The sequence below is a fragment of the Nuphar pumila genome, chromosome 13, assembly GCF_984573655.1.
Source record: "Nuphar pumila chromosome 13, dmNupPumi1.hap1.1, whole genome shotgun sequence".
Classification (NCBI taxonomy): domain Eukaryota; kingdom Viridiplantae; phylum Streptophyta; class Magnoliopsida; order Nymphaeales; family Nymphaeaceae; genus Nuphar; species Nuphar pumila.
In genome coordinates, this window is record NC_143261.1 from 69,423,151 (window position 1) to 69,439,470 (window position 16,320).

Genomic DNA, 16,320 nt, shown 5'->3' on the forward strand with positions numbered 1-16,320 from the left:
AGTTTGATACGTAACGCAGGAGACATCAAAGTGGGGTACATTTACCAATAGACGGTTGAGGTCAAGTTGCCGCGAATGCATTTTCAACAGCACCACATGGATGGTTTCCTTCGTTGTGAAAAAGGGGATGCTTGACATGACATGCATACTGTAGTTTGTCCAACGGCATGTTAGATGACCTCATATCTCAGATCCAGAGATCTGATGTGGGCATCATTCAGATTTGAAGCAATTGAACAAATGCATATCAGACTCTGCCTTTTTATTCTCAAATCCAAGGATTTAAAATCTGATCCCTCAGATTATTAGAAGAGGGCTATCAAACACGGCCTATGTTTCTGAACAGGTCCATTGTGATGCAAAATTGCTTTGCATGGATGTATGGTGGCTTTGCATTGTGCGGTGTATCAGAATCTTGCGGTGCATGTTGCCATCTATGTACTTTAGTCTTAACCAGGTTGTCTCAAGTCTCAAAACATAACCATAATTATCTCATCTAACACAATTCTTTGTTGTTTTCCAATAGATGATAATCATGGAAGTGTTTATCGTTTTAAACTATACAACCTAAGCACAGGTTGAGAGAGAGCGCAATAAATAAAATGTAACGACTTAGATTTTGTGGTGAATTTTAGAGTTATGTTTTGTAAGTAAAAGGTTGAAATGTTATATGTTCAACTAGATTCATCACAAACATGTCTATTCGAGCTGGCTGTTGTGTAAAATTCAAGCACTTTTTAATGATTAACGAAAGGGGTGGATGTACTTCAGAGGCAAACGTTTTTGGCCCTTAACCTAATTTTTAATAAAATTTGAAAGCTCGATCAAAACCTAAACTGACACTGATCATGTTTGGGTTAGATCCTCAACTCGACTTGTCAAATATATGTTCCAAGCTCACCGAGCCAATCCATGAGCAGCTTGTGAAGGTCACGTGAGCCGAGCATGAACAAAAGATACTCAGCTTAGCTCGGTTCAATGTATTAACACATGCAGATCACATAATATAGTGCAGACATGGGTGAGGTGTATGTCATGGGAAGAGTTTCAAAGAGAACAAAAAGGAAATAGAAAGACATGGAACTCATGCTACAGCATGTTTTAATTTCCACAACACAAAAATGCAATATCTTACACATGTAACTGAACTGAAGATCTCTTGAAGAAGAATACATTTCCTAATAAAAATATTACCTCGCTATAACAAACAACAATGGCACATATATTTACCAAAACACTCATTGCGCTGAAAAAGCCACAGCTCCCAAAGTAACTGGACAGACTTTCTAATTTGTATATGGTTGTTAACCATAATACTTTTTCCTAAGAATGATACAAGATGAGAACCGTATAACACAAAAATGAATGAACCAAATTGACTTGAAGATGTGAGAAAAATATGTATTATTTAAACTTGACTATACGGGCTAGTCAATGCTTTATAGCTGTTTGTATGATGCTTCTCTGTGCCTCTGTCAAACTCTGCAGTAAAAGGGGAAAAAAAGAATCAATATTCAAAAAGGTGATGTAGAAGAAAATAAGACAAATGGCCTTTACAGCAAGCAAATGAATACCTATGTGCCTGTTTGATCCTTTCAGTATGCTATATATACATGTACATATTTATTTTAGAAATTCCACATTGAATTGGAGTACAAAAGAATGCATGTGATGACATGAACTACATCAAGCATGAGCATATCATGTCAAAAAATACTTTCAATTAATCTACAGTTACCGAAATTTTTCACATCTCAGAATATTCAGTAAACGGAAAGCATAAAAAAGAGATGACAAGATAGCCAAGTCTAATACAATATTGTAAAAGCTTTTGGTATGAAGCAGTGCCTATAAAGTTAGTATTTAGTTGCTCAAAAGAACATGTTTATGCAGATGCTTGATAATTAATTACCAAAAGTCACCAATCAATAGGATGCATTTTTCTCAAGAACGCAAAAGGATTAAAAGAAATTGATGATACCTGGCAAAGATGGTAAAAAATGGGCCTATGGCTGCTTGAAATTTTTGTGATGCAGTCCACAATATAGGTTGTAAGATTTATCTACGATACACAAATATCAAAGGGTTGAAGAGAGACTCCAAACAATACAGAATCAAATGTAGCAACCAATCAGGTCGAGTGAAAACCTCATTGAGGGGGTCTCCTTTTGTAAGGTAATCTTCATAATCATCTTCTTGACTCTATAAACATTAATCAGAACAAAAAAAGATCTCCATTAGTCATGCAATTAACTCGAAAGTCACAAGAGAACTGAACTATTTCCCTCGTCTGACCTCATACAAGACTTTTTCCATAGCATCAAGATGTTCTATTGAAGGCATGACACTTGATGGTGATGCTGTTGAATATATTAGATTTTGATGATCAGCATAATTTGAATGCTGCAGTTCTTCCCACTCACTATCCTGCAATCAAGAAAATAGGGAAAAGGATTGGATTTCCATTCTGAACTACAAAATAACCAGAGATGTCCCTAGCATATTACTGTTAAATTGTAATGTTAAAATGTAATTAATAAGAAAATGTATTTTTTATATATATAAAAGAAGAAACATATACATATATATTTCATATATATGTACATGTATCCATCTACTTATATATATAAAATATATATTTCTTTCTTGTATTAACTGTAGGGGTATTTTAGTTATTTCTACATTTTACGCATATTCATGTTTTTTAATATGATTGTAATTCTTCTTTTTTTAATTTTTCTTCTTTTTGTAATTGTTAATTTTTAATTTTTGTTCTTTTTTATGTAATATTTTTGTACACAGTCAGTAGCTGACTGTTGTACAGTTTGAAATAAGAGATGTTGGGCTATTCCCAACGTATTAGAGCTCTTAGGAATTAGCCCAACGTCTCTTTAAGACTTGGAAAGCCTTATAAATAAGGGCTGTGTGAGCCCATTGTATTTTGATTAATACAGTAAGGAGTTTTGTCTCCTTAAGCTTATAAACACTGTGCATTTATTGCACTTCTTTTCTTTTTGGTGTAAAGCATTTGAATGCTATTGTGTGCCTTGAGTATTTGAAGTATCAAGTTACTTGAAAACTTGATTGTTTGCAAGGATTCTTCCCAATTACCTCATCATCCCCATCAAGGATTTGCTCTTGAAGTTCAAGTAACATGTCTGCTAGGATAGAAAGGATCTGTAATCACAAAAATAACATCTGGTGAGTTGAAAAAACTACATGTTGGCATTCAAAGTGATGCCTGGTTTGCAAGTCCAGTTCCAAAAACACTCCCAAACAGTAGGGAGGTGAAAGAAAAAGAAAACCATTAAATATCACCTAGAACTAACAGATAAAAAACTCATTCACAGAATGCAACAAAGAGATAAGACGACCCAGTCTTGGCAAGTGCTAAATGTAATTTGTGCAAATCCAGTTTGAATCTAAATTTCCCTTGAAAATACCTTGACAGGAAGTGGCACCAGTGTCCATTGGTCAGGAGCTGCCTTTGCTTTCGAGCGAGTTACTATCCCTGCAGTGGACTGAGATTGGAATTTGTAAGTTCATAGTGATTCCAATACCTTGCAGTCAATTCAGTTGAAAAAAGAACTCATCAACCTTTATCAGGTGCCCTTGAACATATATTTTTGCCAATTCAGCATGTTGAGAGGACAACAGTAGGGCTAAAGCTGTAGTTGTAACCTTAATCTGGTAGTTACCCTGAATTTCTCCTGCACTCGTATAAATATATGAACTAATAAATTTGGTCAAAATATTCAGTGAAACAAGACAAGTATTACTGGCTGAAGGTGACAATATCCAACTATGAACACTGTGAAACCAATAAGGAGTTTCCCTTCCAACACGGCATACTTTTAATGGTGATATATTATGTCATAAACAGTTGAAAACAAAATATCAATGAACAATCTCAGAAGGAAATATAAAGTGCAAAAAGAATAATAATAATAATATCAATTACTAACCTAACAAGAATGCCACTTCCTATCTGAAAAGTAACAAATCCATAACAAAGGAAAAGCTTATCTGAAGTATCTTTAAGTACACAGAAGCTACATTTTTTTTGTGTTTCTTACACATTTTATTTTCTGATAGACAAGTGCACTCAGACAGACCTGTAAGTAGTCGAAGGGTTCTTCCAAACAACAGGGCATTGCAAACTGTGGAAACATTCTCCATTCCCTTTCCAGTTTTGGAAGTGCTTCATGGATTATGCAAATGTTTCCTAGCAGTACATATTCTGAGAACTCGATTCCTCATGTTGGAAGGAGATTGAGAAAGCAATTAATGATGCTACGTATAAGCTTCCACGTGCATTGGATCTGTTTGGATCCTGGATCGTGGATCGGTGTCTACCGAGTCCACACCATACCATTACATCACTGAAAGGAAAGCCTTGGCGCATAAAGCGCGGAGCAACAGAAAAGAAAGTACAGAAAGTAAATGCACAACAAAAGCCTGGGCACATAAAGCGCGACGGCAAAGTAAAGACAACTAAAAAACCATGGCGCATAAAGCGCGGGGCAGCCGCAAAATAAAGTGCAGAAAGATAAAGAGGACAAGGATCGTGAAACCGCGTCCTTAAATTAAAAGACATGAAATGTAAAGACATGAATTAAAAGCCTGGGCACATATAGCGCGACGACAATAGAAAAGGAAAGTACAAGGAAAGTAAAGAGGACAAGGATCGCGAAACCGCGTCCTTGAGTTAAAAGACTTATATATATATTTTATACGTATACAAATATCATTGTCCTCTTTCATTTTTAGTTATCTTTTCTTATTTTGGCATTTATCCGTTCATTGTCTTTTTACGCAAGAATCCCCCTACCTTGAGGGATTGCGGGCCTTGTACGCCTGCGACGTAGGTAAGCACGAGCTCAAGCTACAGAGAGCGAGCCGGTTCCGTCGTTCAACCTGCGAGTGTAAAAGCGTCAACATGCCAAAATACAAATGAGAAGCGGGTCCGATAAGACCTGCAACAGTACCGGACCCTGATCAGAGAGCTCAACTCCCTACATAAGAACAACAAAGGCAGGATGCCCTAAGTTCTCGGTCTGCTGAAACAACAAAGCCCCCCCCCCCCCCCCACTGACAGGGCCTTGATGACCACTGACAACAAGCAGTGGCGGAGGCAGAGGCAGGGAGCCTTGCTCCCTGCATGCTCAAACAACAGAGAAGGCTAGGGGGGTTCAAAGGTGCAGAGGCAAGGAGTGGCAAGGGCAAGGGGGCTTCACTCCTGCCGAGAAAGGTAGAAGACGACAGGGGCTTGACCCTTGCCGGCTTGCCAGCCAGAAAAACAGGCGGCAAGGATCATGGCCCCTGCCGAAAACACGTGGAGGAAGGGGGCTCTGCACCCCTACCTGCCTGACAGGAAGAACACAAAGGCAAGGGCCCCGTCCCCTGCCTGCTGGAAGGGAGCAAAAACAGGGGTCGGGCCCCTGTCTGCCCGACAAAAGCAGAGAGAGTGAAGAGGGGAACAGGGAGGGCTCAACCACTCCCCGCCAACCAGAGTGCAAGGAGACAGCAGAGGCTAGCCCCTGGCGACCCATCCGAACACAGGGAGGTGGCAGGGGCTCAACCCCTGCCCACCCATCGAGAAAAAGAGAGAGACGGCGACAGGGCTCGGCCCCTATCGTCGTTCCCGAACTCAGGGAGGTGGCAGGGCTTGACCCTTGCCAACCTACCGAAAACAAGAGGAGAGGTGACAGGGGCTCGGCCCCTACCGACTTACTTAAACAAGAGGCAGGCAGGGGGCACGAGCAACTCCTTCCCCTGAAGCCCTACGCCCGAGAGAAGAGGCGACGCAGGCGGCAACCCTGCCGCCTGCCGAAAAGGAGAGGGGGAAAGAATGAGGGGAGGTGCTTAGCACCTCCCTCCCTGGCAGACCCAGAGCCACCACGATGGTGGCTCTGGTCCACTGACCCTTGAACAAGAGGGTCAAGGAAGACGAAGAAGAGAGGAGACAGTGAGGAGGGGTGCTCGGCACCACCCTCCTGGTAGACCCAGAGCTACCCACGATGGTGGCTCTGGTCCACCGCCAACAAACGAAAAAAGAGGGAAAAGGGAGGCAAGAGGTCGACGACCTCCAGCCGGCGTCTCCAACAAGAAAACAACGAGAGAGGGAGTTACCTCGGCAGACGGCAACAATGGGAGAGTCCAGGGACAGCTCAGGAGATGGCGGCGACAGCGGGACCTCATTCGATGGGAGAAAAGGGACGAAGAAAGGAGAGGATGCTCTCAGGGTCACCAGCGTCATGCTCTGACGAGCAGAGGGAGCTCCGACATCGGGGGCTCCTCTGCGAAACCGAAGAGGCACGAGGGAGAGCGTAATGGGGTCGTCGGGGGTTGCTCAAAGAACCGATCGTCAGGAGGCCTTCGACAAGCAGCGGGTGACCGACGGGGGGTCCACGGATGGCACATGTGATGCTTGCCAGCGGCGAAGAGTCGGGAAAGGCGTCAGGGACAGGGGGTCACCGACGCTTGGAGGTCGACAGCGGCTGAAGCACAGGGGATGGAGACGGGTGAGCAAGAGGAGAGAGAAAAGGGCGACGGGGCCAAGGGGTCACCGATGCTCGGAGGTCATCGACGGCTCCGATCACCCGCGTCTGCAAGGGGCCGAAGACGGGAGGCGAAGCAGAGGAGAGAGAAGGGGCGAAGGTTTTTCCCCTCGCCTCACCGCTTGCGTCTTTAAAAGACGCAGGCTCTCGATCCTTCGAGAAGCCGGGTTGGGGGTCCGGGTCCTGGTCGAACTCGTATTCGGGCTCGACAAGGCAGGCCAACCACGACACGTGTCCGATACATTTTCTTTTTTTTTTAAACGGGCTTTACAGGTCAAGTGAATGTGAGATACTGTAACATCCCTATTAGACTGCGATACCTAGTGGGATCCTCACACAGGTCTCCATCATGAGTAAGTTTTTGGTGGAGCACACTTGGAGTTCCTAGAGGTTTGCAGTCTTTCATACCTGCCTTGCTGAGAACGTCTATTGTATACTTGTGCTGAGTGAGAGTCAAGCCATCAGCCCGGCTATCGACTTCTACCCCAAGAAAATAACGCAAGACACCAAGATCTTTCATTTTGAATCTCTGACCTAATAGATTTTTCACTTGATGTGATCTTCAGAGTTTCCTATGACAACAATATCATCCACATAGATTAGTAATAGGGTGATCACATTCTGCCTTCTACAAATGAATAATGAGTGATCCAGTAGAGAGTGAAAATCCATGCTTTTGAATCTCAAGTGAGAAGGTGTCAAACCAAGAACGAGATGCTTGTTTTAGGCCATAGATAGCTCTTTTTAGCCTGCATACATGTGTTTTACAATCTTGCTCGTGATATCCAGGTGGTTGTTCCATGTAAACTTCCGCCTTCAAATCCCTATGCAAGAATGCATTTTTTACATCAAGTTGACTCAGCTTCCATCCATGTTCAACAACCAAGGAAAGAATAATTTGAATCGTTCTCATTCTCACCATTGGGCTAAAGGTCTCATCATAGTCTTGCCCTGCCTCTTGGGTGAACCCTTTTGCCACCAGTCTTGCCTTGTATCGTTCAATAGTCCCATCTGGTTTATACTTTATTTTGTAGACCCATTTGCATCCGACAACATTTTTTTTAGGTGGTCTGGGAATAATTTCCTAGGTTCCATATTCATGCAAGGCTTGCATTTCATCATTCATGGCTTCTACCCATCATTTGGTAGAAGTGGTTGCCTGATAGTACATAATAGGTTCATCTTCCTTATTGAGGGCAGTTAAAAAGAGCTGGAAATCAAAGGAGTTGTTATAACTGACCCACCTATCAATAGGATGTCGCATGCGATTGGATCTTCTGACCTCAAGAATATGGGAGGAAGTAGGTGCAGCTACTGGGACGTGATTTAAAAGGTCTGACACAGTCGTTCTTCGTCTAGTATAGGAAATGCCCTTATATTTGCCCGGCATCGATGATGGTACTTCTTCCCCATTCTGTGATCTCGATGCACCAACAATCTCAAACATTTCTTCTTCATGCTGCACGCAATCTGGAGAACAGACTTCATTGGGACTAGCAAAAAGTTCTGAGTTCAACTACGGATAATAAACTTCAGTTGTGGTAGAGGACATATCCGCTATGCCAGCTTTGTGATCAAAATTTTGTTCATCAAAGACAACATTTCTTGAGATTCTGATACGTCTGTTAGCGGGATCATAACACCTATATCCTTTGTAGTCATTTGTATATCCCACAAATCTACACTTCTGAGCCTTGTCCTGAAACTTGTTTTTCAGAGACCGATCAATGTGCACATAACAAACACATCCGAAGACACATATATCATGATAACTAGGATGAACCCCAAAAAGACAGTAATAAGGAGACTTATTTTCCAAAACAACCATAGCCAATCTATTTATCACATGTACGGCAGAATGAAAAACTTTTATCCACAGATTGATGGGAAGATTACTATCATAGAGCATACTTATTGCACTTTCAATGATATGCCTGTGTTTTCGCTCAGCAATCTCATTTTCTTGAGGTGTGTGTGGACAGGACACCTTTCTTCCTATCCCATTATTTTGAAGAAAAGAAATAAAGTCACTAGATGAGAACTCCCCTCCTCCATCACATTGGAAAAATTGGATGGACTTAGAGAATTGATTTTTTACTAAGGAAAGAAAGTTTTGAAACAAAAGAAAAACTTCCGACTTATTTTTTATGAAATATATCCATGTGTATCGAGAGTACTATCAACAAAAATTAAGTAGTATCTGCTTCCAGATCAAGAGGCAACTGGGGAAGGCCCCCATACATCAGAACATATTATCTCAAAAGGCTTTGAAACTTTCTTATTAACGAAGTGAAAAGACAATACATGACTTTTGCACAAAAGACAACTGAAACACTTTTGACTTCTCATCCACATTGAGACTTTCTTTTGGAATGAGATTATTAGAAACAAGTTTCTCAATAAAATGACTCCCACAATGTCCTAACCGACTGTGTCATAGGAAAGGCTTATTACATTCAAAAATACTAAAAACATTTGCTGAAAGGAAAGAACACGACTCTAATGAAGACTTTAAATTCAGATGAGTAGAGCGGACAGAATGACATGGAGCTTCTTGAAAGACATACATATTACCTTGTCTCTTTCCTTCAGCGAACGTTTCCCTAATGCGAAGGTCCTTGACCTGCACAGAGAAGGGAGTGAATTCGACTGAAGTATGATTATCATCAACAAGTTTAGAAACAGAGGCAATATTTTTCTTTATATTAGGAGCATGAAGGACATCAAAAAGTTCAAGGGTAGAATGTGATATGGGAATGACAGATTTTCCAACGTGAGAAACAGGATGGTAGGATCCATCTCTAGTGACAATCTTACTTTTACCAAAATAAGGAATAGGTTTAAGAAGTTTACCTGCATCACCAGTCACGTGAGTTGCTGCCCTTGAGTCAACAAACCAAGTTCCTTGGTCATTCTGCTTTAAATTCAATTCTGACAAGGCGGATATCAACAAATCTCTAATCTCTCCACTGTCTTTGATACTGCTGGACTTCCTTTTTGGTTCTGTCTGTGAAGGCTTTCCTTTATTTTCAGGATTGTGCCAACAATTCGCCTTGATATGCCCCTTTTGTTACAAAGAAAGCAAGTGAGGATAGATCTTTGTCCCTGAGCATGGGTCGACATATTTAGAATGGGAAGCAATCCACGTCCTCCGTGTCCATTTCGCCCTTGTCCCCCTTGCCCCCGTCCTCGACCATAAGTCACTCCTGTGGCAAAAACTTTTTGAGAATTTGTATGAGAATGGTTTTCTTCAAAAAAGCCTTTCAGAGTCATTTCATACTGAATTAATTTAGCCCACAACTCATCAAAAGTAGGAAGAGCAGGCAAGCACAGTAGTGAAGTGACGATCATATTATAATCGGATCCCAATCCACTCAAAGTTTGTTGCACCATATCACTGCGCATCCTATAACTGCAAGTTGGTCTGTGATAGTCTTCATCTTGTTTAGATATTCCATGATGGTCATGGAGTCTTTTCTCAGCAGCTGAAATTCCCTCTTTAGAAAAACCGTCATCGCCCGTGAAACTTGTGAATACGTCTGAACCAATCTCTCCCAAAGTTGCATGGGAGTAAAATTGTTAGGGATTGCAACAAGAACCTCTTGAGACAATGTAGAGGTAATGTACGCAACTACTGATTGGTCTTTCCTTTCCTAGTTGAGATATTTTGCATTTTTAACATACACAATTGAAGTTGCCCCTTTATCAACTTTCTCTTCTATGATAACAAATTCATCCAGATGACCTAAGAGACCTTGGCTCCTTATAAAAGGAATGATTTGTCTCTTCCAAATCAAGAAGTTTGAGGTGGTTAACTGTTCGGAAACAAGCTGATTGAGGAAACTCGAAGGAAAACTCGATTGAGAAGAATGGGAATCCATGATGGAAAAGAAATAAGAAATTTTAACAAAAATATTCACGAAGTGCCCAGTCTACTGCCAGAGAAGTTTGCTGGTCGCCCCCCCTTTTTTTTTTGAAGCTGGGCGACCTTCAAGAAACTAGCGATCAGAAACTTTAAGATTCAAAAGAAAAACCATATCTAAAATTTTCCTTTCTCTTGTTATATTTATAAGGTTTGTGATTGATGCAATAAGAAGTTCTAAACAACACACGAACAAAATTTGAAACTGATTGTGTTTTCAGACAACACACGTTGAATAGAATGCTACATGAATATCAGATGCGACAACAAGAAGAAATAGACTGTAGAGTGTAGACGCTTGATAGATTAGACTCAGATTGAAATTTGATGTCAAATATAAAGTCTGGATAGTAAAAAAAAAAGAAACTTAATATTTCAGATATGATGCAACTTCACGCTCAGATCTGAATATTTCGGTTCAAGTAAAAAAATGAGAATGCGTAGAGGTGGAGTATTTCAAATCTAGTGCAGAAGCACGACCAGATCTGAATATTCCAGACGAAGAAGAAGATGGGTCGATTTTAGGGATTCACGTGAAACGAGATACTTCTAGACAAGAATAAGAAATAAGATAGTTTTAGAGATTCACGTGAGATGTGATTCCTCCAAACAGAAAAAAAATAAGACTTACGAAAAGAAGAGATGGAAGAAATAAGGAACCTCAAAGCTCTCTTGATTGAAACGGTCAGGTCGCACCTTTTGGAAGCCGCTTCAAACCCTAGGTGGATCTCGGCTCTGATACCATGTGAGATTCTTCACTAGAATCTGTTTTGTGAGAAAGAGAAAAGAAGAGAAGAGGGATTGCGGCTGTCACGATTTCATATGAAATCGTGACCTAGAACATGTATTTATAATGTTTTGATATATAATATGGGTTTGGATCTGGTATAATATCCAGACCCGGTATAATGTCGAGACCCAGAATACATGGTACATTCGGTATGACAAGTAATATACAAAACACTACTTTTTCAATGGGGTGGGGATTATGAATAGAGGGAGAGGGAGAGGGAGAGAGGCGGTGGGGTGGGTTAATAAGAGAGAGAAGGGGAGTTTGGGTCTGCATCTAGATCCACACTTGATCTAGACCAAAACTCTTTCTCGCTCTCTCTCTCTCTCTCTCTCTCTATATATATATATATATATATATATATAGTTGTGTCCCCATACCCTTTTTCTTAAATTGCCGTATCATACCCTCGGTATAGTAGTGTACCTACACCCGTACCCAGGTGACATGATTTGCTTCTCCACTATCCACGCACCAATAAAGTTTCATCCACACAACTACTGACGATAATCAAGATAATAAATACCAAGAACAAGAAACATGATCACTAATAGAAATTCAAAAAACATAGATTTGTCGATGTTCAGATCTATGATATAATAAAACTGATAGAAATCAGATCCAGAAATAAAAATCCAATAATAAGGCAAGATATCCAATAAAGAAAGGCTTCATGCAAATGAAGAAGGGCACACAAATCGAGATGGGAGAAAACAATGCAAGAAGAAAGGGATCTTGGAAAGAAAGAAAAATATTTTGAGAAGAAATATATTGGGAGGCAAAGAAAACAACCAAGAAACAAGAGAGAAGAAGAGGTAAATTAGATAAGAAAAGGCATGAAGATGGAAGGGAGGTTTTACCTTATACCAACAATGAAAATCAACAAACAACACAGATTTGTGGCTCTGATACCATGAAAGTCCAGCCCAAAAAACGTCAAAGGAAGAAGAGGGAAGAGAAAGGAGAGAGAGTAGGAATATGCTCTTAATATTTCAGAAAGTATAAATGGATGTTGAAAGTCCAGCCCAAACACGTCAAAGGAAGAAGAGGGAAGAGAGAAAGGAGAGAGAGAGAGTAGAAACAGTTGGCCCTTGATTATTTCCTTAGGTGAGGGGCGACACCTAATAATATCGTATAGTGTTGCCCTAATAGGGCTGAATACAACAAGGGACAAAACAATGAATACAATAAGGGACAAAACAATAAAACAAATTACAAGATATGCCATACAGACATCTTACATAAAATCCAATGAAAGGACACTTAATTACACACATATCCCTGTAACACAGAATGACGATTCTGCCCCTGTGAGACATCAGGCCTAACAGATGTAGGTACGCATGTATGTGTGCATGTTGTATGCAACCTTATGGATGTGTGATCACAGCTTCCTAACTAGGAAACACGATTTGGAATAAGTAATTTTGACATCAATTCCGATATTTTTGTATGGCAGAACATTGGTGCATGGTGGGTCATTGATTTTTAATTGTTATTAAAAAAAAGTTTAAATATCAAAACATCATAATCTAAAACTTTTTTTTACTCAATAAATTGTAGAGATGACATCTGTAAGTCCAATCTATGAAGCACTAATAGATTCTTTTGAGAGAGAAGCACTAATAGGTTGTTGAATATCAATGAGGTTTATTAGATAGTACAGCACTACAGTTAGTAACCTCCCCGGTGCATGCACAAAGCAACTCCGGACATCGTCTACAAGCCAAAGCAAACACGGTGGTCCCATGCACGGACTAAGCTTGACCCAGGCCTTTGAGGACCTAAGTACACCAGTTTGCATAGATTGGGGTGTGAGGCGATCTCTGACCACCCTCACCCCGAGAACATGATACTAAGCAGTATCAAACCTCAGATGAATGACAGTCAGTAAAATACAGAAGGCCGGCTAATAACACCACTATCTGCCAAATATAAATAACTACTCTTAGGACCCACAAACTAAGATGTAAATCCTATTAGAATATAGATCAGATATGGATCCAGTACTGGATCCATATCCATATAGAATAGGATCACGTGGTTGCTACATTATAATGTATTATATATTACTAACCAGGGGCAATCTTGCCATTGTAAAATATTATTGTAAACCTATTTTATACTAATGATGTTTTAGTGCAGCACACAGAAAAGAAGTGGCTGCCGATTCCAAGGAAATCCCCTCTCCTCTCTTCTCCACTCCTCCTTCTCGGTATTCACGATAGAACTGCCAACCCAAGCAGTTTTAACATGGTATCAGAGCAGCGATTAATCTAGGCGTAAAAGTGCATTCGTCAGGGATCGTGAAAGGATCTGCCAAGCCTTCAACCGAGTCTTTTCCCTCATCAGCGATCGTGAAAAGGCCTACTTCACGACCTACCGTGCCTAACCTTCAGTCGAGTTCACAGACGAGCTGAGTCTCCTCTTCCTCCTCTTTAGATCAGCTGAGTTTCAGAACAGCCAAGTTCCTCCTCTTCAGAACAACCGAGTTTCAAACAGCCGAGTTCCTCCTCTTCAGTCGAGTTTCAAACAGGTCACCTCTTCAGCCGAGTCTTCTGCCCTTCATCCCCTTCAGCCGAGTTTGAAACAGGTCACGCCTGATTCATTTCTTTCTCCCTTTTCAGCGAGTCTTTTGTTCTCTTCCTTCTACTACTGAAATACTTCTTTTCTATCAATTGTTTCTTCTATTTTCCTTCGTTGAGATTCTTTTCAGCTTCATTCCCATATCACGCCAACTATTTCTTTCCCACGCTGTCGTTATTTTCTGTTTTTCTTCTCCATCAATTCTAAACATCACATTACTGCTGGTCTGAAAACTGTTTTGTCAAGACTGCTTTATTCTCTTCTACTTAACCTTTTATCTTGAATTGCTCTGTCGTTTTGTTGCTTCAGTCACTAGTGTTTTCATTTCAGTTTCAGTCACTAATACTTCAGGCAAGCCGTATCTTCTCGTTGTCAGCCAGCTACCAATGGATACTTCAGGCAATTCGGGTCTTTCTTCCAACTTCCGTGGACAGCTAGTTTCAGAAAAATTGACTACCAACAACTACCTGACTTGGAAAAGGCAAATTGCTCCTTTTATTCGTAGTCAAGACCTTTCAGGCCACTTGGATGGATCTACTCCTATACCTTCAGAATTTATCATAACCGAAAACAAAGAAGATGGAGGATTGCCGAATACTATTCGCAATCCTGCATTTGTTTCTTGGATGAAACGCGATCAGGCTCTTGTTGCATATATCACTTCCACATTATCTCAAGAGATATTGATTTCCATTCCTGATGATTGCACATCCAAAGTTTTGTGGGAGGTTTTAGCTCAGACATATTCTCAGATATCAGAGGCTAAAGTGCTGACGCGAATTTCAGATGTTAAGAAAGGGGGCAATGAGCATTATTGAATTCTTAAATCAAGTTAAACGCATTACGGACCAGTTAGCCATGGTTGGATATCCAGTATCAGATAAAGAAAATGTGCAACAAACATTGAATGCCTTGGGATCAGAATATCATGTCCTTGTGACCTCCTTATTGTGCTTACCTACATTACTCAGTTTTGAGGAATTACGCGCCAAACTGCTTCAATACGAAATGACTCTGAAGAGCATGTCTGATACTTCAACTGGACAATCATCTACGCATGAGGTTCTTGCCACAGGGATGATAGTTGATCGAGCACGAGGAGGACGTGGCAGAGGCAGGGGAACTGCCATCCAGGGTGGACGCGGATTACTACCCACACCAAATTCCACAGCCAGTTTTTCAAGGAATGTTCTCACATGCTATCAGTGTAATAAACGGGGTCACATCAAAGCCAACTGTTGGTTCAACCCGCAGAATCGAAAAAGAGCGCAAAATAATAGAAATATTGCTACACAAGGAACTGCAGGTACCTTTCGGGTCAGTGATGATGCTAAGGATCTTCTCTTATCTGTGATGGCCAACTTGAACTTGAAACAAAATGATGATGGAATATGGTATGTTGACTCCGGGGCAGCGACTCATGTTACTGGCAATGCAGGTAAATTCTCTACTTTGGTTCCCTATTCTGAAAAATCTAATATTGTAACTGGAGATGGGACTCACCACCCTATTTCAAACATAGGTAATGTCCTTATTCCTTTGTCTGATGTCGTTCATGCACCAAATATAAAGAAAAACATTGTCTCTGTATCTAAACTTGTTGACTCTACCAATTCATCTGTGGAATTTACTCCTACTTCTGTCTTTGTCAAGGATCTTCAAACGAAGGAGATGTTTGCTAAAGGAGAGCGACGTGGAAACATGTATGTCTTCAATGAAGATCCAACCTCCAGTGTCTTGAAGCCCAAGTCTGATCATGTCTCTGAAAACGTCCTAAGTTTATCCAAATGTAATAAGTCAGATCTCTGGCATTCTCGTCTTGGTCATTGTAGTCAAGTCTTTATTGAAAAGTTAGTGTCCAATGGTTTTCTTTCAGAGTCTGTTTCATTTTCATTAAAGAATAAAATGTGTTCCAGCTGTCAAGTTTGCAAGAGTCATGTACTTCCTTTTCATCAAATAAATAAAAGATCTTCTATTCCTTTTGAGATAATATGTTCTGATGTTTGGGGTCCAGCTCCCAATCCTTCTTCTTCTGGAAGTAAATATTATGTATCTTTTATTGACAGTTTCTCTCGTTTTACTTGGATATTCTTCATGAAACACAAATAAGAGGTTTTTCTTATTTTTCGTCACTTTCATGCCCATGTTAAAAATCAATTCTCCCAAAATATTCAAATTCTCCAATGTGATGGAGGTGGTGAGTATTCCTTCAAAGAGTTTTTAGATTTCCTCTAAGATAATGGGATACATCGTAGAGTTTCTTGCCCGTATACTCCACAATAAAATGGAATTGCTGAACGTAAACACAGACATATTGTGGAGAGTGCAATGAGTATGATGCATGGTTGTAATTTGCCCATCAACCTTTGGACATAAGCTTTTCATACTGCCACTCATGTGATAAATCGTCTTCCTATGCCTATCCTTAAAAATCAGTCTCCCTATTATGTTCTCTTTGGTAT

The 16,320-nt window shown here is 40.5% G+C and overlaps 1 protein-coding gene across 1 annotated transcript in view; it reads right to left on the bottom strand.

The window, feature by feature from the left end:
- Positions 1 to 1,081: 1,081 nt before the first annotated feature.
- LOC149818628 (ARM repeat superfamily protein) overlaps positions 1,082 to 16,320 on the bottom strand; it is an 83,258-nt gene continuing 68,019 nt past the window's right edge. The window contains exons 25-31 of the mRNA XM_089984484.1: positions 3,598 to 3,710; positions 3,444 to 3,521; positions 3,112 to 3,177; positions 2,296 to 2,427; positions 2,149 to 2,202; positions 1,982 to 2,062; positions 1,082 to 1,482 (exon numbers count right to left, since the gene is read on the bottom strand). Of these exons, the coding sequence (XP_089840610.1) occupies positions 1,432 to 1,482; positions 1,982 to 2,062; positions 2,149 to 2,202; positions 2,296 to 2,427; positions 3,112 to 3,177; positions 3,444 to 3,521; positions 3,598 to 3,710 (575 nt within the window). The 3' untranslated portion in view covers positions 1,082 to 1,431. The remainder of the gene's footprint in view (positions 1,483 to 1,981; positions 2,063 to 2,148; positions 2,203 to 2,295; positions 2,428 to 3,111; positions 3,178 to 3,443; positions 3,522 to 3,597; positions 3,711 to 16,320) is intronic.